The sequence below is a fragment of the Notolepis coatsorum genome (genome assembly GCF_963971535.1).
Source record: "Notolepis coatsorum genome assembly, chromosome: 7".
NCBI lineage: Eukaryota > Metazoa > Chordata > Actinopteri > Aulopiformes > Paralepididae > Notolepis > Notolepis coatsorum.
In genome coordinates this window covers 159,055,546-159,078,896 of record NC_140171.1, presented here as the reverse complement: position 1 = coordinate 159,078,896, position 23,351 = coordinate 159,055,546, and the positions used below count along the sequence as shown (strand labels likewise).

Sequence of the window (23,351 nt, the reverse complement as noted above, 5' to 3'; positions counted from 1 at the left end):
ACACCTAGAACACTATTACTATAGTCTGAGTTAACCCTGTCACTTAACACCTAGATTCAGAACACTATTACTATAGTCTGAGTTAACCCTGTCACTTAACACCTAGAACACTATAGTCTGAGTTAACCCTGTCACTTAACACCTAGAACACTATAGTCTGAGTTAACCCTGTCACTTAACACCTAGATTCAGAACACTATTACTATAGTCTGAGTTAACCCTGTCACTTAACACCTAGAACACTATAGTCTGAGTTAACCCTGTCACTTAACACCTAGAACACTATAGTCTGAGTTAACCCTGTCACTTAACACCTAGATTCAGAACACTATTACTATAGTCTGAGTTAACCCTGTCACTTAACACCTAGAACACTATAGTCTGAGTTAACCCTGTCACTTAACACCTAGAACACTATAGTCTGAGTTAACCCTGTCACTTAACACCTAGAACACTATAGTCTGAGTTAACCCTGTCACTTAACACCTAGAACACTATAGTCTGAGTTAACCCTGTCACTTAACACCTAGATTCAGAACACTATTACTATAGTCTGAGTTAACCCTGTCACTTAACACCTAGATTCAGAACACTATTACTATAGTCTGAGTTAACCCTGTCACTTAACACCTAGAACACTATTACTATAGTCTGAGTTAACCCTGTCACTTAACACCTAGATTCAGAACACTATTACTATAGTCTGAGTTAACCCTGTCACTTAACACCTAGAACACTATTACTATAGTCTGAGTTAACCCTGTCACTTAACACCTAGATTCAGAACACTATTACTATAGTCTGAGTTAACCCTGTCACTTAACACCTAGAACACTATTACTATAGTCTGAGTTAACCCTGTCACTTAACACCTAGATTCAGAACACTATTACTATAGTCTGAGTTAACCCTGTCACTTAACACCTAGATTCAGAACACTATTACTATAGTCGGGGCCCTAAATATGTGGACATCAACACAATTTTCATAACTTTGTCTCTGTACGCCACCGCAACAGATTTTAAATCAAACCCAGGACCTTCTTGCTGTGTTAACCACTTCACCACCGTGCCGCCAGAGCTGGCCCCATCAGTGAAACAAGCCTGCTATATACAGCGTTTAGACTGATTAAACACTGCAGATGGGGAACCACTTCTCAAATCTTCAAACAGCCGTTTTATTTACCCAAAGTGAAGGTAATGGCCTGTACACTAGCTGTGTTTTGCAGGAGTAATAATCAGTGTCCATGAATAAAGATACTTCCACTGCGCACAGACAAATATTTAAAAATGACAAAACGAAACGATGAGCAAACGGCACATTTTGGTTTTGCATGCTTCTTCTTCGCAGGTTTGTGCCGTTTGCTCGTTGTAAAATAAAAACGAATTCCAATTCCAATCCGATCTCCACTCAAATGGAGACTTGTCACCTTCCCGTTGATCCACCAGGACACTCTGGCGGGCAGGCTGGTGATGACCAAGGTGAACTCTGTCCTGCTGCTGCCACTGGGGCGGGAGTGGTGCAGCCAGCCACCTCCGGGCGTCAAGGAGCGCGTCTACGAGGCTGTGATCGAGGAGAAGACCAAGGAATACATCTTCCTGAGGATCTGCAAGAACTGCTGCGACGAGCTGGGACTGCTGCCCGACAGAGAACTACAGGTGAACTACTGGCCCTGGTGTGTTTTCTCTCTTAGAGAGGGAGAACGGGCCCCTAGCGCTGGTGTGTTTTCTCTGTTAGAGAGGGAGAACGGGCCCCTAGCCCTGGTGTGTTTTCTCTCTTAGAGAGGGAGAACGGGCCCCTAGCCCTGGTGTGTTTTCTCTCTTAGAGAGGGACAACGGGCCCCTAGCCCTGGTGTGTTTTCTCTGTTACAGAGGGACAACGGGCCCCTAGCCCTGGTGTGTTTTCTCTGTTAGAGAGGGAGAACGGGCCCCTAGCCCTGGTGTGTTTTCTCTGTTAGAGAGGGACAACGGGCCCCTAGCCCTGGTGTGTTTTCTCTGTTACAGAGGGACAACGGGCCCCTAGCCCTGGTGTGTTTTCTCTCTTAGAGAGGGAGAACGGGCCCCTAGCCCTGGTGTGTTTTCTCTCTTAGAGAGGGAGAACGGGCCCCTAGCCCTGGTGTGTTTTCTCTGTTAGAGAGGGAGAACAGGCCCCTAGTCCTGGTGTGTTTTCTCTGTTAGAGAGGGAGAACGGGCCCCTAGCCCTGGTGTGTTTTCTCTGTTATAGAGGGACAACGGGCCCCTAGCCCTGGTGTGTTTTCTCTGTTACAGAGGGAGAACGGGCCCCTAGCCCTGGTGTGTTTTCTCTCTTAGAGAGGGAGAACGGGCCCCTAGCCCTGGTGTGTTTTCTCTGTTAGAGAGGGACAACGGGCCCCTAGCCCTGGTGTGTTTTCTCTGTTAGAGAGGGAGAACAGGCCCCTAGCCCTGGTGTGTTTTCTCTGTTAGAGAGGGAGAACAGGCCCCTAGCCCTGGTGTGTTTTCTCTGTTAGAGAGGGAGAACGGGCCCCTAGCCCTGGTGTGTTTTCTCTCTTAGAGAGGGAGAACGGGCCCCTAGCCCTGGTGTGTTTTCTCTGTTATAGAGGGAGAACGGGCCCCTAGCCCTGGTGTGTTTTCTCTGTTAGAGAGGGAGAACGGGCCCCTAGCCTTGGTGTGTTTTCTCTGTTAGAGAGGGAGAACGGGCCCCTAGCCCTGGTGTGTTTTCTCTGTTATAGAGACAACAGGGAGTCGAGTTGAGGTCTCCTCCTCCTCCTCTTAGCCCCTAGCCTCAGGTGGAGCTGCAGTACTGATGTACACGTGTGTGGTCTCTCTCAGTACTGATGTACACGTGTGTGGTCTCTCTCTCAGTACTGATGTACATGTGTGTGGTCTCTCTCTCAGTACTGATGTACATGTGTGTGGTCTCTCTCTCAGTACTGATGTACATGTGTGTGGTCTCTCTCTCAGTACTGATGTACATGGTGTGGTCTCTCTCTCAGTACTGATGTACATGTGTGGTCTCTCAGTACTGATGTACATGTGTGTGGTCTCTCTCAGTACTGATGTACATGTGTGTGGTCTCTCTCTCAGTACTGATGTACATGTGTGTGGTCTCTCTCTCAGTACTGATGTACATGGTGTGGTCTCTCTCTCAGTACTGATGTACATGTGTGGTCTCTCAGTACTGATGTACATGTGTGTGGTCTCTCTCAGTACTGATGTACATGTGTGGTCTCTCTCTCAGTACTGATGTACATGTGTGGTCTCTCTCTCAGTACTGATGTACATGTGTGTGGTCTCTCTCTCAGTACTGATGTACATGTGTGTGGTCTCTCTCAGTACTGATGTACATGTGTGGTCTCTCTCTCAGTACTGATGTACATGTGTGGTCTCTCTCTCAGTACTGATGTACATGTGTGTGGTCTCTCTCTCAGTACTGATGTACATGTGTGTTCTCTCTCTCAGTACTGATGTACATGTGTGGTCTCTCAGTACTGATGTACATGTGTGTGGTCTCTCTCAGTACTGATGTACATGTGTGGTCTCTCTCTCAGTACTGATGTACATGTGTGTGGTCTCTCTCTCAGTACTGATGTACATGTGTGTTCTCTCTCTCAGTACTGATGTACATGTGTGGTCTCTCTCTCAGTACTGATGTACATGTGTGTGGTCTCTCTCTCAGTACTGATGTACATGTGTGTTCTCTCTCTCAGTACTGATGTACATGTGTGTTCTCTCTCTCAGTACTGATGTACATGTGTGTTCTCTCTCTCAGTACTGATGTACATGTGTGTGGTCTCTCTCAGTATTGATGTACATGTGTGGTCTCTCTCAGTACTGATGTACATGTGTGGTCTCTCTCAGTATTGATGTACATGTGTGGTCTCTCTCAGTACTGATGTACATGTGTGGTCTCTCTCAGTACTGATGTACATGTGTGTGGTCTCTCTCTCAGTATTGATGTACATGTGTGTGGTCTCTCTCAGTACTGATGTACATGTGTGTGGTCTCTCTCTCAGTACTGATGTACATGTGTGTGGTCTCAGTACTGATGTACATGTGTGGTCTCTCTCTCTCAGTACTGATGTACATGTGTGGTCTCTCTCAGTACTGATGTACATGTGTGTGGTCTCTCTCTCAGTACTGATGTACATGTGTGTGGTCTCTCTCAGTATTGATGTTGTACATGTGTGGTCTCTCTCAGTATTAATGTACACCTGTGTGGTCTCTCTCTCAGTACTGATGTACACGTGTGTGGTCTCTCTCTCAGTACTGATGTACATGTGTGTGGTCTCTCAGTACTGATGTACATGTGTGTGGTCTCTCAGTACTGATGTACATGTGTGTGGTCTCTCAGTACTGATTTACATGTGTGTGGTCTCTCTCCCAGTACTGATGTACATGTGTGTGGTCTCTCTCAGTATTGATGTACATGTGTGTGGTCTCTCTTAGTACTGATGTACATGTGTGTGGTCTCTCTCTCAGTACTGATGTACATGTGTGTGGTCTCTCTCGGTACTGATGTACATGTGTGGTCTCTCTCAGTATTGATGTACATGTGTGTGGTCTCTCTCTCAGTACTGATGTACATGTGTGTGGTCTCTCTCAGTACTGATGTACATGTGTGGTCTCTCAGTATTGATGTACATGTGTGTGGTCTCTCTCAGTACTGATGTACACGTGTGTGGTCTCTCTCTCTCAGTACTGATGTACACGTGTGTGGTCTCTCTCTCAGTACTGATGTACATGTGTGTGGTCTCTCAGTACTGATGTACATGTGTGTGGTCTCTCAGTACTGATGTACATGTGTGTGGTCTCTCTCAGTACTGATTTACATGTGTGTGGTCTCTCTCTCAGTATTGATGTACATGTGTGTGGTCTCTCAGTACTGATGTACATGTGTGTGGTCTCTCTCAGTACTGATTTACATGTGTGTGGTCTCTCTCTCAGTACTGATGTACATGTGTGTGGTCTCTCAGTACTGATGTACATGTGTGTGGTCTCAGTACTGATGTACATGTGTGTGGTCTCTCAGTACTGATGTACATGTGTGTGGTCTCTCTCAGTACTGATGTACATGTGTGTGGTCTCTCTCAGTACTGATTTACATGTGTAGAGCTGCCGCGATAACCGCATTACCGCGGTATCGCTGTTGCATCACGCTCACCGCAGAGTTAGGCTGAATACCGCGTCACCGCTGTTTTTTATCATAATAATAAAGTTGGCTTGCGGCTTGCGGCTCTGCAGATATACCCTACTCGGTTCCAAGCGACCCTATTGGGTAGAAGTGGTACCAGAAAAGTCATGTGAAACATTGCAGACCACTGACTGGTCAGAAGCGAGACGCGTCACACTTTGTAGCCTCAGTCTGAACAAAAACAGAACGCCGGCGCCGCCATCTTTACTGCCTCGCTAAGGATGCATTTCGTTCAGGATTTGTTTGCGACAGAACCAAGCAATAAACAAAAAAGAATGGATTCACTGTGTATTCTGCCTTATTTATTGATGAAACAAAACCGACATCAACCCAATTTACCACCGAGCGGAGAGTTTAGTGTCACAACAAGATCGCTGATGTGTTAAGTTTGTTGTTGTTAATACTACCGTCAGCCGATATACACGAGAGGTAACGTTAAACCCGGGTTTGCTTGGTAGAATACACAATGAGAGGTAACGTTAGCTTTGGCAGAATAGACGCAACGAGAGTCTGATTAATGTTGTTATTGATTGATTGATTGAAACTGTGTTAAACTCTGGCTTGCTGCAAGCCCTCGGACATCTATGCCCACGGAGCTTTCAGTGTACACAAGCGAGCGGCACCGCCTGCATCCCCATTCCCCACACGGAGACAAACGGAGTAGTACCTGGCTGCAGTGGAAAAGGAACGAAGTACCAGGTGCCTAAAGCGGGTCGAGTCGAGTAGGTACTATGCAGTGGAAAAGCGCCATTAGACTAGAGGCAGGCTATAAGAGTAGACTACTAAAAAAAAAAAAAAAAATGCATTCAAACTTTTTTTTTTTTTGTGCGCACTGTGCGGTAATAACCGCGGCGGTAGGAAATATTTCGCAAATTCGTGCGGTAAGGAAAATATCAATACCGCGGCAGCTCTACATGTGTGTGGTCTCTCTCTCAGTCAGGGCTGTACACTGCGATGATATCGTCGCGAATTGCCCCTTTAATTGGCCGTTGCGATTGGTAAATATTATCTGGGGGCGGGCTTGCGAGTAGTGCTTTCAAGCCTTGCATTCGCATTTCACTCCTAAATTATCCAAGGCGTGTGATGACGCCACTCACGCGAGCTGAGCAGTGAGCACTCAGCAGGTATGATCAGCGGGAACAATCGACTGAGCACTCACTCTGATAGACTGGCTGACTGTCTGATTTAGCTATGAAGAAAAGTAAAGTTAGTATTGCTTCATATTTTCGACGCGTACATGTGTGTGGTCTCTCTCAGTACTGATGTACATGTGTGTGGTCTCTCTCTCAGTACTGATGTACATGTGTGTGGTCTCTCTCTCAGTACTGATGTACATGTGTGTGGTCTCTCTCAGTACTGATGTACATGTGTGTGGTCTCTCTCAGTATTGATGTACATGTGTGTGGTCTCTCTCTCAGTACTGATGTACATGTGTGTGGTCTCTCTCTCAGTACTGATGTACATGTGTGTGGTCTCTCTCAGTATTGATGTACATGTGTGTGGTCTCTCTCAGTACTGATGTACACGTGTGTGGTCTCTCTCAGTATTGATGTACATGTGTGTGGTCTCTCTCTCAGTACTGATGTACATGTGTGTGGTCTCTCAGTACTGATGTACATGTGTGTGGTCTCTCTCAGTACTGATGTACACGTGTGTGGTCTCTCTCAGTATTGATGTACATGTGTGTGGTCTCTCTCTCAGTACTGATGTACATGTGTGTGGTCTCTCAGTACTGATGTACATGTGTGTGGTCTCTCTCTCAGTATTGATGTACATGTGTGTGGTCTCTCTCTCAGTACTGATGTACATGTGTGTGGTCTCTCTCTCAGTACTGATGTACATGTGTGTGGTCTCTCTCTCAGTACTGATGTACATGTGTGTGGTCTCTCTCAGTACTGATGTACATGTGTGTGGTCTCTCTCAGTACTGATGTACATGTGTGGTCTCTCTCTCAGTACTGATGTACATGTGTGTGGTCTCTCTCTCAGTACTGATGTACACGTGTGTGGTCTCTCTCAGTACTGATGTACACGTGTGTGGTCTCTCTCTCAGTACTGATGTACACGTGTGTGGTCTCTCTCTCAGTACTGATGTACACGTGTGTGGTCTCTCTCTCAGTACTGATGTACACGTGTGTGGTCTCTCTCAGTACTGATGTACACGTGTGTGGTCTCTCTCTCAGTACTGATGTACACGTGTGTGGCCTCTCTCTCAGTACTGATGTACACGTGTGTGGCCTCTCTCTCAGTACTGATGTACACGTGTGTGGCCTCTCTCTCAGTACTGATGTACACGTGTGTGGCCTCTCTCTCAGTACTGATGTACATGTGTGTGGTCTCTCTCAGTACTGATGTACATGTGTGTGGTCTCTCTCAGTACTGATGTACACGTGTGTGGTCTCTCTCAGTACTGATGTACACGTGTGTGGTCTCTCTCAGTACTGATGTACACGTGTGTGGTCTCTCTCAGTACTGATGTACATGTGTGTGGTCTCTCTCAGTACTGATGTACACGTGTGTGGTCTCTCTCTCAGTACTGATGTACACGTGTGTGGTCTCTCTCTCAGTACTGATGTACACGTGGGTGGTCTCTCTCAGTACTGATGTACACGTGTGTGGTCTCTCTCAGTACTGATGTACACGTGTGTGGTCTCTCTCAGTACTGATGTACACGTGTGTGGTCTCTCTCAGTACTGATGTACACGTGGGTGGTCTCTCTCAGTACTGATGTACATGTGTGGTCTCTCTCAGTACTGATGTACATGTGTGTGGTCTCTCTCAGTACTGATGTACATGTGTGTGGTCTCTCTCTCAGTACTGATGTACACGTGTGTGGTCTCTCTCTCAGTACTGATGTACACGTGTGTGGTCTCTCTCTCAGTACTGATGTACACGTGTGTGGTCTCTCTCTCAGTACTGATGTACATGTGTGTGGTCTCTCTCAGTACTGATGTACACGTGTGTGGCCTCTCTCAGTACTGATGTACACGTGTGTGGTCTCTCTCTCAGTACTGATGTACACGTGTGTGGTCTCTCTCAGTACTGATGTACACGTGTGTGGTCTCTCTCAGTACTGATGTACACGTGTGTGGTCTCTCTCAGTACTGATGTACATGTGTGTGGTCTCTCTCAGTACTGATGTACACGTATGTGGTCTCTCTCAGGTCGAGCTGCAGTTCCAGCTGAACCGGCTGCCCCTGTGTGAGATGCAGTACGCTCTGGACCGCATCAAAGACAACACCATCCTCTTCCCCGACGTCAGCCTCACCCCCACCATACCCTGGAGTCCCAACAGGTACACACACACACACCACCATACCCTGGAGTCCCAACAGGTACACGCACACACACCACCATACCCTGGAGTCCCAACAGGTACACACACACACACCACCATACCCTGGAGTCCCAACAGGTACACACACACACACACCACCATACCCTGGAGTCCCAACAGGTACACACACACACACCACCATACCCTGGAGTCCCAACAGGTACACACACACACACCACCATACCCTGGAGTCCCAACAGGTACACACACACCACCACCACCATACCCTGGAGTCCCAACAGGTACACACACACACACACCACCATACCCTGGAGTCCCAACAGGTACACACACACACACACCACCATACCCTGGAGTCCCAACAGGTACACACACACACACACACACCACCATACCCTGGAGTCCCAACAGGTACACACACACACACACACACACACACCACCACCATACCCTGGAGTCCCAACAGGTACACACACACACACACCACCACCACCATACCCTGGAGTCCCAACAGGTACACACACACACACACCACCACCACCATACCCTGGAGTCCCAACAGGTACACACACACACACACACACCACCATACCCTGGAGTCCCAACAGGTACACACACACACACACACACACACCACCACCATACCCTGGAGTCCCAACAGGTACACACACACACACACCACCACCACCATACCCTGGAGTCCCAACAGGTACACACACACACACACCACCACCACCATACCCTGGAGTCCCAACAGGTACACACACACACACACACACCACCATACCCTGGAGTCCCAACAGGTACACACACACACACACCACCACCACCATACCCTGGAGTCCCAACAGGTACACACACACACCACCATACCCTGGAGTCCCAACAGGTACACACACACACACACCACCACCACCATACCCTGGAGTCTCAACAGGTACACACACACACACACACACCACCATACCCTGGAGTCCCAACAGGTACACACACACACACACCACCACCACCATACCCTGGAGTCCCAACAGGTACACACACACACACACCACCACCACCATACCCTGGAGTCTCAACAGGTACACACACACACCACCCCCACCATACCCTGGAGTCCCAACAGGTACACACACACACACACACACCACCATACCCTGGAGTCCCAACAGGTACACACACACACACACACACACACACCACCATACCCTGGAGTCCCAACAGGTACACACACACACACACACACACACCACCATACCCTGGAGTCCCAACAGGTACACACACACACACACACACCACCACCATACCCTGGAGTCCCAACAGGTACACACACACACACCACCACCATACCCTGGAGTCCCAACAGGTACACACACACACACACACACACACCACCATACCCTGGAGTCCCAACAGGTACACACACACACACACCACCATACCCTGGAGTCCCAACAGGTACACACACACTTTCACTTGCTGAAAACAAAACCAAAGGGAAAATGAAGAACAAGCAGGAAGTGAAGACAGTAGAGGCAGAACAAGCAGGAAGTGAAGACAGTAGAGACAGAACAACAGGAAGTGAAGACAGTAGAGGCAGAACAAGCAGGAAGTGAAGACAGTAGAGACAGAACAACAGGAAGTGAAGACAGTAGAGGCAGAACAACAGGAAGTGAAGACAGTAGAGACAGAACAACAGGAAGTGAAGACAGTAGAGGCAGAACAACAGGAAGTGAAGACAGTAGAGGCAGAACAAGCAGGATGTGAAGACAGTAGAGGCAGAACAAGCAGGAAGTGAAGACAGTAGAGGCAGAACAACAGGAAGTGAAGACAGTAGAGGCAGAACAAGCAGGAAGTGAAGACAGTAGAGGCAGAACAAGCAGGAAGTGAAGACAGTAGAGGCAGAACAACAGGAAGTGAAGACAGTAGAGGCAGAACAAGCAGGAAGTGAAGACAGTAGAGGCAGAACAAGCAGGAAGTGAAGACAGTAGAGGCAGAACAACAGGAAGTGAAGACAGTAGAGGCAGAACAAGCAGGAAGTGAAGACAGTAGAGGCAGAACAAGCAGGAAGTGAAGACAGTAGAGGCAGAACAACAGGAAGTGAAGACAGTAGAGGCAGAACAAGCAGGAAGTGAAGACAGTAGAGGCAGAACAAGCAGGAAGTGAAGACAGTAGAGGCAGAACAAGCAGGAAGTGAAGACAGTAGAGGCAGAACAAGCAGGAAGTGAAGACAGTAGAGGCAGAACAAGCAGGAAGTGAAGACAGTAGAGGCAGAACAAGCAGGAAGTGAAGACAGTAGAGGCAGAACAAGCAGGAAGTGAAGACAGTAGAGGCAGAACAAGCAGGAAGTGAAGACTGTTGCAGTAGAGGCAGAACAAGCAGGAAGTGAAGACAGTAGAGGCAGAACAAGCAGGAAGTGAAGACTGTTGCAGTAGAGGCAGAACAACAGGAAGTGAAGACAGTAGAGACAGAACAACAGGAAGTGAAGACAGTAGAGGCAGAACAACAGGAAGTGAAGACAGTAGAGGCAGAACAAGCAGGAAGTGAAGACAGTAGAGGCAGAACAAGCAGGAAGTGAAGACAGTAGAGGCAGAACAACAGGAAGTGAAGACAGTAGAGGCAGAACAAGCAGGAAGTGAAGACAGTAGAGGCAGAACAAGCAGGAAGTGAAGACAGTAGAGGCAGAACAACAGGAAGTGAAGACAGTAGAGGCAGAACAAGCAGGAAGTGAAGACAGTAGAGGCAGAACAAGCAGGAAGTGAAGACAGTAGAGGCAGAACAAGCAGGAAGTGAAGACAGTAGAGGCAGAACAAGCAGGAAGTGAAGACAGTAGAGGCAGAACAAGCAGGAAGTGAAGACAGTAGAGGCAGAACAAGCAGGAAGTGAAGACAGTAGAGGCAGAACAAGCAGGAAGTGAAGACTGTTGCAGTAGAGGCAGAACAAGCAGGAAGTGAAGACAGTAGAGGCAGAACAAGCAGGAAGTGAAGACTGTTGCAGTAGAGGCAGAACAACAGGAAGTGAAGACAGTAGAGACAGAACAACAGGAAGTGAAGACAGTAGAGGCAGAACAACAGGAAGTGAAGACAGTAGAGGCAGAACAAGCAGGAAGTGAAGACAGTAGAGGCAGAACAAGCAGGAAGTGAAGACAGTAGAGGCAGAACAACAGGAAGTGAAGACAGTAGAGGCAGAACAAGCAGGAAGTGAAGACAGTAGAGGCAGAACAAGCAGGAAGTGAAGACAGTAGAGGCAGAACAACAGGAAGTGAAGACAGTAGAGGCAGAACAAGCAGGAAGTGAAGACAGTAGAGGCAGAACAAGCAGGAAGTGAAGACAGTAGAGGCAGAACAAGCAGGAAGTGAAGACAGTAGAGGCAGAACAAGCAGGAAGTGAAGACAGTAGAGGCAGAACAAGCAGGAAGTGAAGACAGTAGAGGCAGAACAAGCAGGAAGTGAAGACAGTAGAGGCAGAACAAGCAGGAAGTGAAGACAGTAGAGGCAGAACAAGCAGGAAGTGAAGACAGTAGAGGCAGAACAAGCAGGAAGTGAAGACAGTAGAGGCAGAACAAGCAGGAAGTGAAGACTGTTGCAGTAGAGGCAGAACAAGCAGGAAGTGAAGACAGTAGAGGCAGAACAAGCAGGAAGTGAAGACTGTTGCAGTAGAGGCAGAACAACAGGAAGTGAAGACAGTAGAGACAGAACAACAGGAAGTGAAGACAGTAGAGGCAGAACAACAGGAAGTGAAGACAGTAGAGGCAGAACAAGCAGGAAGTGAAGACAGTAGAGGCAGAGCAAGCAGGAAGTGAAGACAGTAGAGGCAGAACAACAGGAAGTGAAGACAGTAGAGGCAGAACAAGCAGGAAGTGAAGACAGTAGAGGCAGAACAACAGGAAGTGAAGACAGTAGAGGCAGAACAAGCAGGAAGTGAAGACAGTAGAGGCAGAACAAGCAGGAAGTGAAGACAGTAGAGGCAGAACAAGTAGGAAGTGAAGACAGTAGAGGCAGAACAAGCAGGAAGTGAAGACAGTAGAGGCAGAACAAGCAGGAAGTGAAGACAGTAGAGGCAGAACAAGCAGGAAGTGAAGACAGTAGAGGCAGAACAAGCAGGAAGTGAAGACTGTTGCAGTAGAGGCAGAACAAGCAGGAAGTGAAGACAGTAGAGGCAGAACAAGCAGGAAGTGAAGACGGTAGAGACAGAACAAGCAGGAAGTGAAGACGGTAGAGACAGAACAAGCAGGAAGTGAAGACGGTAGAGGCAGAACAAGCAGGAAGTGAAGACGGTAGAGGCAGAACAAGCAGGAAGTGAAGACTGTTGCAGTAGAGGCAGAACAAGCAGGAAGTGAAGACAGTAGAGGCAGAACAAGCAGGAAGTGAAGACTGTTGCAGTAGAGGCAGAACAAGCAGGAAGTGAAGACTGTTGCAGTAGAGGCAGAACAAGCAGGAAGTGAAGACTGTTGCAGTAGAGGCAGAACAAGCAGGAAGTGAAGACTGTTGCAGTAGAGGCCTGGCAGAGCATCACCAGGGACGACACCCAGTGTCTGGTCCCAATGTCTATGGGTTCCAGACTTCACTGACTGCAAAGGATTTGCAACCAAGTATTAAAAGTGACCATTTTATCTATAAATTGTTATTTTGTCCAATTACTTTTGGTCCCTTAAAAAGGCGGGTGCACACATAGAAACGGTTGTAATTCTTACCGTTCACCTGATTTGGATGTAAATACCCTCAAATTAAAGCTGGAAATCAAGTCACTGTGGTGGTGTACAGAGCCAGAATTGTGTCAGTGTTAGGGGTGTAAATATTTGACCCCACTTCGATTAGATTACGATTCTTCAGGCAGCGATTCAATGCATCATGAAATCTCTTGACTTCGATGCGATTCGACCCGCAATGCATCGATGCATTGTTACACCCCTAGTCAGTGTCCAAATATTTATGGACCTAACTGTACATTGTGTTTTATAATAATGTCCCCAAGTGGCAGCATGTATTGTGAGAATAATAGTGGACCGAGGCAACTCCCTTGTGGAACTCCAAAGTACTACAAATAAATGTATAAAAAGCTCAACTCTTTTTCTCCTTCTACTTCTCTTTTATCTCTACGCTCCTCTTTCTTCTCTTCTCATTATCCTCTCCTTTCTTCTCCTTGTTCTCCTCTTCTCTCCTCTTTCTTCTCCCCCTCTTCTCTCCTCTCCTCTTTCTTCTTCTTGTTATCCTCTTCTCTCCTCTTTCTTCTCCTCTTCTCCTCTCCTCCTCTTTCTTCTCCTCCTCTTCTCTCCTCCTCTTCTTCTCCTCTTGTTATCCTCTTCTCTTCTCCTCTTCTCCTCCTCTTCTCTCCTCTCCTCCTCCTCCTCCAGGCAATGGGATGAACAGCTGGATCCGAGGCTCAACACCAAGCAGAAGGAGGCCATCCTGGCCATCACCACACCTGTCTCCATCCCCCTGCCTCCTGTCCTCATCATCGGCCCCTACGGCACGGGCAAGACGTTCACCCTGGCCCAGGCCGTGAAGCACATCCTCCGACAGGACTCCAGCAGGTCTGTGTGTGTGTCCTCAGCCATGAGTTATAGGGGAGGGTTAGGTGTAAGGGGGGCGGATATATGGATCGCGGCAAGGCGTGCATGTGTGGAGAAAAGTTGTTGGGGCTCCAGCTCCACCCTGGCACAGGCCATTAACCCTTTTACTACCACACTACAGAAAGTTAACCCTTTCACTAGTAGTGTGGTAGTGAAAGGGCCAACCTTCTGTATTGTGGCAGTGAAACGGTTAACCTTCTGTATTGTCATAGGAAAGGGTTAACCCTTTGGTAGTGTGGTAGTGAAAGGGTTAAGCACATGTATTAATATAAGGGGTGTGTGTGTCCATACATCACCCTGGCGACAGACTGTCAAACACAGCGTCCTGATAGGACCACAGCAGAAGGTCTGCACACTGTACCGCAAAGAAATATAAATCGCAATACTGATTATTGTCATATTAATAATGAAAGAAAAGGCTGTGATTTTGTCATTAGAATGAAGGGTGTTTTGAGGACACTACAACCCACCACCCCACCCAGTCCAACTACACCCCACCACCCCACCCAGTCCAACTACAACCCACCACCCCACCCAGTCCAACTACAACCCACCACCCCACCCAGTCCAACTACAACCCACCACCCCACCCAGTCCAACTACAACCCACCACCCCACCCAGTCCAACTACAACCCACCACCCCACCCAGTCCAACTACACCCCACCACCCCACCCAGTCCAACTACACCCCACCACCCCACCCAGTCCAACTACAACCCACCACCCCACCCAGTCCAACTACACCCCACCACCCCACCCAGTCCAACTACAACCCACCACCCCACCCAGTCCAACTACAACCCACCACCCCACCCAGTCCAACTACAACCCACCACCCCCCCAATCCAACTACAACCCACCACCCCACCCAGTCCAACTACAACCCACCACCCCACCCAGTCCAACTACAACCCACCACCCCCCCAATCCAACTACAACCCACCACCCCCCCAATCCAACTACAACCCACCACCCCACCCAGTCCAACTACAACCCACCACCCCCCCAATCCAACTACAACCCACCACCCCCCCAATCCAACTACAACCCACCACCCCACCCAGTCCAACTACAACCCACCACCCCACCCAATCCAACTACAACCCACCACCCCACCCAATCCAACTACAACCCACCACCCCCCCCAATCCAACTACAACCCACCACCCCACCCAATCCAACTACAACCCACCACCCCACCCAGTCCAACTACAACCCACCACCCCACCCAATCCAACTACAACCCACCACCCCACCCAGTCCAACTACAACCCACCACCCCACCCAGTCCAACTACAACCCACCACCCCACCCAATCCAACTACAACCCACCACCCCACCCAATCCAACTACAACCCACCACCCCACCCAGTCCAACTACAACCCACCACCCCACCCAGTCCAACTACAACCCACCACCCCACCCAGTCCAACTACACCCCACCACCCCACCCAGTCCAACTACAACCCACCACCCCACCCAATCCAACTACAACCCACCACCCCACCCAGTCCAACTACAACCCACCACCCCACCCAATCCAACTACAACCCACCACCCCACCCAGTCCAACTACAACCCACCACCCCACCCAGTCCAACTACAACCCACCACCCCACCCAATCCAACTACAACCCACCACCCCACCCAGTCCAACTACAACCCACCACCCCCCCAATCCAACTACAACCCACCACCCCACCCAGTCCAACTACAACCCACCACCCCACCCAGTCCAACTACAACCCACCACCCCACCCAGTCCAACTACACCCCACCACCCCACCCAGTCCAACTACAACCCACCACCCCACCCAGTCCAACTACAACCCACCACCCCACCCAGTCCAACTACAACCCACCACCCCACCCAGTCCAACTACAACCCACCACCCCACCCAGTCCAACTACAACCTACCACCCCACCCAATCTGAGTGTGTGTCTGGCTTTGTGTATGTGTGTGAGAGAGGGTTGGCCGGCTGTGTGTGTACATGTGGTTGTGTGTGTACATGTGGTTGTGTGTGTACATGTGGTTGTGTGTGTACATGTGGTTGTGTGTGTACATGTGGTTGTGTGTGTACATGTGGTTGTGTGTGTACATGTGGTTGTGTGTGGTTGTGTGTGTACATGTGGTTGTGTGTGTACATGTGGTTGTGTGTGTACATGTGGTTGTGTGTGTACATGTGGTTGTGTGTGTACATGTGGTTGTGTGTGTACATGTGGTTGTGTGTGTACATGTGGTTGTGTGTGTACATGTGGTTGTGTGTGTACATGTGGTTGTGTGTGGTTGTGTGTGTACATGTGGTTGTGTGTGTACATGTGGTTGTGTGTGTACATGTGGTTGTGTGTGTACATGTGGTTGTGTGTGTACATGTGGTTGTGTGTTGTGTGCCCAAAAGGCTGCGTCTTCCATCACTGAAGGCGTTTGGAATTTCATGCACTGTTGCCATTTTAACGTTTCGTTGGCGGTCAGGCCACATGGTTAGTTTGATTATGTGGGAACAGCCAAACGCATATCAGACAAGTGCCTTGGTCTAGAATGACCAATCAACTGAACTGTGCTGTGATCAGTCATGTTAACATCATTGCGATGGATCACACTTCATTTAGTAAAACACACAGATAAGACTGAGACCACTTCCAAATGGCATATCGTCTCAGCCTTACACACAGATACCATAAAGGACAGTGTGCACTGACAATCATTTGCATTAAACAAATAGATGGGTGCACCAGATTTAGCAAGAAGCTAGGGCTGGGCGATATGGAAAAAAATCTTATCGCGATAACGATATGATAATGGTATCGTATTTCTCGATATCGATAATTATCGAATTGTTATAAGTATAATTTTTTTATTTTTATTTTTTAACAACAGATGTATGTTTATTTTGCAGCAATTCTTTGTCATTGCCGCCATCTTTAGTGTTACATCCCCTCACACTCCAGTTCTCAGGCTGCAGCTGGTTTGAAAGCGAAAGTAAACCGGCTTCTCTGCTGGCTGTGGCTCCAGGGGAGTTGAACAGTTCTGGCTCTGCTAGTTTATTTTCTATCTTTTGGCGCTTTTTTATTGGACAAACCACCGCACATGTGCACCGTGACTCGTGACTGGAGACTAGTTCTGCTAGCACACATAGCCTACTGTGTACAGACGGTTTCAAACTGTATTTTAAATTAGAAAGCAAACAAAATAAATGGACAAGAGAAAAATAAATCTCAATTTGGTCAGTATTGTCATTTGGACAAGCAAAGCCATTACTTTAAGTTGCAGGCAAGAAAGACAAGTCTGTCCATTGTCTCTGGTTTTAAAACTGCCCTGTTGCAGGTCACAAAAAAAAAAAAAAGTAAAAAAAACGATTTTTCGATTTTTATTTTATTTCGATATTCGATATCGATTATTAAAATATATCGTGATATTTATCGTTATCGTTATATCGCCCAGCCCTACAAGAAGCTATCATTTCCATCTATAGTCCTATGTACTGTACATAGCTATTTAATCACAATAGTGTCAGTGATTAGCCTCGCCCTCTAGCTGTATCTATTGTGATCACCAGAGATCATCGTTAGAGAGTTGGTGTGTTTTGGGAAGCACAGTGTTTTTCCGTGTTCCTGACATGGCTTTTGGAGACAAAGTGATCTTCGCACGTGTTTTTGCGGGTCCAGTCCACGGTATGTTGACAGAATTTGCAAAACACCTTATCGCCTGAGGCATAAAAGTCATTAGGATACTGCTCTGCTATGAATTTAGGGCTTAGTGTGGAATTTCTTCCAACGTTAACGACGTTAACACCGAAGCAAGCAGCTAGACGCTTGGACATTGCTGCGTGTTGTGTGTAACATGCTGTAGCGTCCCCGGTCATGTTTGCTTTGCACCAAACGTTCCATCTTCTCCCGAACGTGGAATTTCAGTCCAGATTAGGGCAAATTTTGTAATATTCCACGGTTTACAGTTGATTCCATTTTTATTGGTCAATTCCGCGATTCTGTCCGCGATTCCGTGAACGCGGATTTCATATGGCTCTACATAATGCCACAAGCTAACCGCCACAGAATGAACCACATCATCAAAATGTAACTCTGCAATTTCACCAGACCTGAAGATGGCATATTGGCAACTTTGACCCCCCCCCCCCCCCCCCCCCCCCCATCCGTGTTTGTACCTTTTGTGGGAGAATTGTTCCCGGTGTAATCAAATGTAGACAGTCAGGTAGGCTTGAACAAACATGGGTTTAATACTCTGATTCTAAGTAAAGACCAACAAAACTGAGACAATCACAGATGAAAGTGACACTCAAACTCAGGTTAAATACAACTGGATCTTAAGTAATTTCATCAAGAATCATTATAAATTGTGCATATATTTTTGAACATTTTCCCATAATCAATCATGTTAGTTTTTATTAACCACTAGGTTAACGGTTTTCAATAATATTTTTGATTCATTAATCACTAGGTTAATGTCTATTGCAAATATTATTTTGTAATCCCTTCATCCCACATCCTATGGATTGTACAATGAATATACCAACTCTTATTAGATGAGAGAGTGTGAATTGTGGTAGAACTGGATTGTAATGAACCCTCCCCGACAGACAGCCCATTTCCCCCCAATATCCAAGTTCTATCTAAACCTGGCTAACCTTCAACCCCCCCCCCCCCCCCGTTGTACTATTTTCAGTTTATATTTTCAGTTTATCATTTTATATTCTCATTGTCTATATATTCATCTTATATTTTCAGTTTATTCGCACCTAACCAATAGGTTAAACGTTTTATTTGATCCATTAATATTTTAACCAATAGGTTAAAACGTTTTCGACTTTGTTCATCCAATTATACTTCCATATTGTTAACCTTCTACTAACATTAGAAGAAGAAAAAGGTAGTATTGTGAGAGAATGAAACTCATCATCTCCTACCACCACCCCAAGCCCCCACCCCCCATTGTATCCAACGACCCCACAACCTCACCTCTCCAACCACCCCAAGCCCCCCCCCCCCCCCCCCCCCCCCCCAGAGCAGAGCAAACCACACAAACTCACCATTCCAGACAAACCACCCCGAAACACATCACCCCCCCCCCCCCCCCCCCCCCATGGAACAAACCAATCACCCACCTTTCCATGGACACACCTTGTGCCCCTCCTGTATTGACTGTATATAATGTGACCACAATGGTTTATGGAGAGCTCAGTTGGGGGACACTCGGCCAGTGTGCTCTCTGAGTCATCCTGCTGTAACTCTTTGATTCACCTGAACCCATGTTTGTTCAAGCCTACCTGACTGTCTACATTTGACAATTCTCCCACACTTTCAAATAGGACGGTATAATGGGGTAAGAGTCCTGGCTTGAACGGGCAGTGTGTGAAAGGGTCTATAATGTGCACATTTTGTCTGATAGTGTTTTTTCTGTCTCACGTTGTCTACCAAGATGGTCATGAAACAAAAACCACAGTACTCATAGTGACCCCGTGACCTTTGACCTAAGAGGACCTGGATGTTGGGGCATCATGTGTGACTACTGTTGTACTGATGAAACTCTTCTGTTTCTCCTCAGGGTCCTCATCTGCACCCATTCCAACAGTGCCGCTGACCTGTACATCAAGGACTACCTTCATCCTTATGTGGAGGCGGGGAATCCCCACGCCAGACCTCTCAGGTAAACATGCAGGCTGTGTACGGGATGGATATTGTTTATTGAATCCTTTTTTTCAATCCCAACAAAAAATTCTGAATCACTTTTATTCGCCAGTTACACATACAGGGAATTCATCTTGGTGCCTGCTGACACAGAAAACACTACTACACATAAAAGAAAATGGTGCTAAAAATGTTTTTTTTTAACCTCTTAACACTTTGTGCCAAAAACCGCTTATTACGTTTCTGGGCCCCCCCCGACCGTAGAGTGCCAAAAACGTCTTTTTACGTTTCTGGGTAGTTTTTCCTTTTTTCCCCATATTTGTATTCATTATCCATCCAGGGAGCCTGGTGTTACCATAGGGAATGAGTCTGAGGTCGCCAACGTGCAATACCGGCCGCATCCAGCTAGACGGCGGTATCGAGCACCCTTTGAACCTTGTATCTTGGCCTGTGCATGTATCCATAGCTATAATATAGAATATAGTTATAGCTCTACAAACAAGGTGACGGACTCCTATCTTTTAAAGCGTGGCAGTGCATAGATGGGGCCCGAAAACAGCGTGGCACCCAATGTGTTAAACCCCGAGCGGTCCGTTACCGGACCGACAATGACATCACGCCATAAATCCATCTCTACAGAATGTAGCGTAAAGACCCTAACCCTGTCTAATTTTTTTTTATAAAATGGCGGACAAATTTACATTATAAAAACTACTTACAGTAGATTTCATTCACGTTTTTTGCTGCACGCCTGGTGATACTAAATCCAGATTGAACTCTCCCCATTGGAAAGGGGAGATTTGGCCCGAATTTTCAGTTGAAATGAAGTAACACGGCAAAAAGAAAAACAATGCTCACTATTAGGGATGCTCGATATTGGCTTTTTTTACCTATACCGATATTGTCCAACTCTTAATTTCCGATACCGATATCAACCGATACAGATATATGCAGGGTTTCCCCCCCCAAAAACGGAATAATTTCAGGTAATTAATTAACATTACATATCTCTTGTTGTGGAATTAACACAACATTATGCATACTTTTGACAATAAATAAAATCAGAATCTGTTCTTACTTGCTTGCCTGGGTAAATAAAGGTTAAATAAATGTAAAAAAAATACTAATACATTATTTTTATTCTTTTTTGATATACAGATATTTTTCGATATCACATTTTAATGCCAATATCGGCCGATAATAACGATAGGCCGATAATATCGGACATCCCTACTCACTATCAAGGTGCTTGTGTACTTCCCTAAACAGATATGACAAAAGCACAATAGTGACAATCTCTGGGCCCTCATTCATCAACGTGTCTTACGCACAGATATGTGCTTAAGCTGTGCGTACGACCATTTCTAAGCAAAGAGTGGGATTCATCAATTTCAACTTGAACTTGACTTCGTGCTTATGTGTACGCACAGCTCTGAGCACACTTAGCTGACGCCCAGTGGTAGAATATCGTTACTACGGCATAAGCGCTCCTCAGTACATGCATTCGTTTCAACGCGGAAATAAAGACACTGGCGCGTGTTCTGTATGACCCCCGTAATTCATTATAGTTCATTGTGAAATAGCGATATTAGTGTAATTATTGTCAAACCCTAAATAGCATGTGGAATAGGTCTTTCTCTCCGAATGAATGCAGGTTTATATATATAGCGTTATCGGGTGCACTGACTGCGCTCGCAGGAACTGTTTTCAGAGATAGCATCAGATAGGGATGATTCTGAATGAATGAATGAGGGGCAGTCTAATTGCAGAGAGAACATAATATTAACTAGAGTCCACTACCCGAGACACCTCCTTCATTTGTACCGCAATTTGGGACCCAAATTGGAGCTAAGAGCTTAAAAGCTTTTCCGTGCTTATTTGAGAAGGTCCAGCTGCAGAGCCGGAGAGACAGACAGCAGAGAGACAGACAGACAGACAGATAGACACTGTTCCACAGTGTGTGTGTGTGACCACTAGTCTCCTAGTAGAGACCCCCCCCCCCCCCTCTGGACCACCTCCCAGTAGAGACCCCCCCCCCCCTCTGGACCACCTCCTAGTAGAGACAAGTTTTCTGAAATGTATGTTTATATATGCAAATGAGGCACTTCCCCATTAAATATGTGGACATTTATGGATGCAATAAGGCAAAATGAAGTAAAATGAACAACTAAATGTGTGTTATTGACGTTTTATTGTCACTAGTTTCATAGAAGACATGTTTAGGAAGCAAAATATAACAATCTCAAAATCAACAAAAAAAGTATATTTGCCTATTCACCTGCAGTGTCTCGCCTTAATCCTCATCTTCGTCTTCTTCCTAGAGAAGTCTCTACTAGGAGGTGGTCCAGAGGGGGGGGGGGGGCTGAGTCTCTACCATTAGACTAGTAGTCACACACACGCACGCACACACACACACACACATACATACACACACACACACACACACACACACACACACACACACACACACACACACACACACACACACACACACACACACACTGTGGAACAGTGTCTGTCTGTCTGTCTGTCTGTCTCTCTGCTGTCTGTCTCTCTGCTGTCTCTCTCAAAATAGTATAAGTGCTATCTTGGCCCTGAGAGTTGCTCTCCGGCTCTGCAGCTGGACCCTTCTGAAATCAGCACGAAAAAAGCTATAAGCTTATAAAACGATTTAATATGCTAAACTTCGTTTTAAATTCCTTAATTCACTTTTGTTTATTTCATAAAGATTTTCCCGACATAATGCTACCTGCCCCGACCAGATCCGTGACTCTGTTGCGATACAGATGAATTATCTACTCAGAAAGCTTATAAAATGATTTAATATGCTAAACTTTATTTTTAAATTCTTTAATTCACTTTTGTTTATTTCATAAGGATTTTCCCGACATAATGCTACCTGCCCCGACCAGATCCGTGACTCTGTTGCGATACAGATGAATTATCTACTCAGAATAGTATTATAAAGTGGCTATCTTTTATGCTGTAGATCACTGCTGGTATGTGCGTGCAGAACCTTTATTTCAGCGGGGACTGTAGTATTTATTTGACGTTACTGTACAATATATGTATATGTCTTATTGTATTATAATAATTATTAATATTAAAAATAAATTAAGAAAGGCATTCTTATTCCAGCATGCATTAATGACACTAACGGGCAACGGCAAAACAGTGGTTAATGGTCTTTATTAGTGTTTGCGGTGTCCAGGCAGCAATGGTCTCTTAGGAAGTTAATAGATATAATATCCGACAGTGTACAACACCCTCGGTTTAGTCCATTCTTCCACATTTCATGGGGGTGTCCATTACCGTATATGGTTAATCGGGGCGGTTTTGGTATGCAAATACGTGAAAGTGTGCACGAGCCTCGGCGCAGGGCCAAGGTGATATTTATCATGACAGGTGTGCGTAGAACCTGCGTACGCACATGTGGTAAATCCCGTTTATTTTGTGCGTGCACTCATTCTAAATTCTGTGCTTACGTGTGGAAATAGAACATTTTCCACGTCACGTTGATGAATGAGGGCCCTGGTGTTTTCTACTCAACTTTGACCTTTCTTGGTCAGCATGGCCAGCGGCTGCCGTTGCCTCCGTCTGTCTGTCTGTCTAGCTCCAGGTGTCCAAACATCAGCGCAGCAGACACTGATCTATACATCAGCTGGATTAGC

General features: G+C 46.7%; 1 protein-coding gene across 4 annotated transcripts in view; it reads left to right on the top strand.

Moving 5' to 3' along the window:
- Positions 1 to 23,351, top strand: part of helz (helicase with zinc finger) — a 186,608-nt gene that overhangs the window by 86,222 nt on the left and 77,035 nt on the right. For all 4 annotated transcript variants that reach the window (XM_084319194.1, XM_084319193.1, XM_084319192.1 and 1 more), the window contains exons 14-17: positions 1,449 to 1,658; positions 8,333 to 8,463; positions 13,816 to 13,995; positions 19,598 to 19,699. In XM_084319194.1, the coding sequence (XP_084175320.1) occupies positions 1,449 to 1,658; positions 8,333 to 8,463; positions 13,816 to 13,995; positions 19,598 to 19,699 (623 nt within the window). The remainder of the gene's footprint in view (positions 1 to 1,448; positions 1,659 to 8,332; positions 8,464 to 13,815; positions 13,996 to 19,597; positions 19,700 to 23,351) is intronic.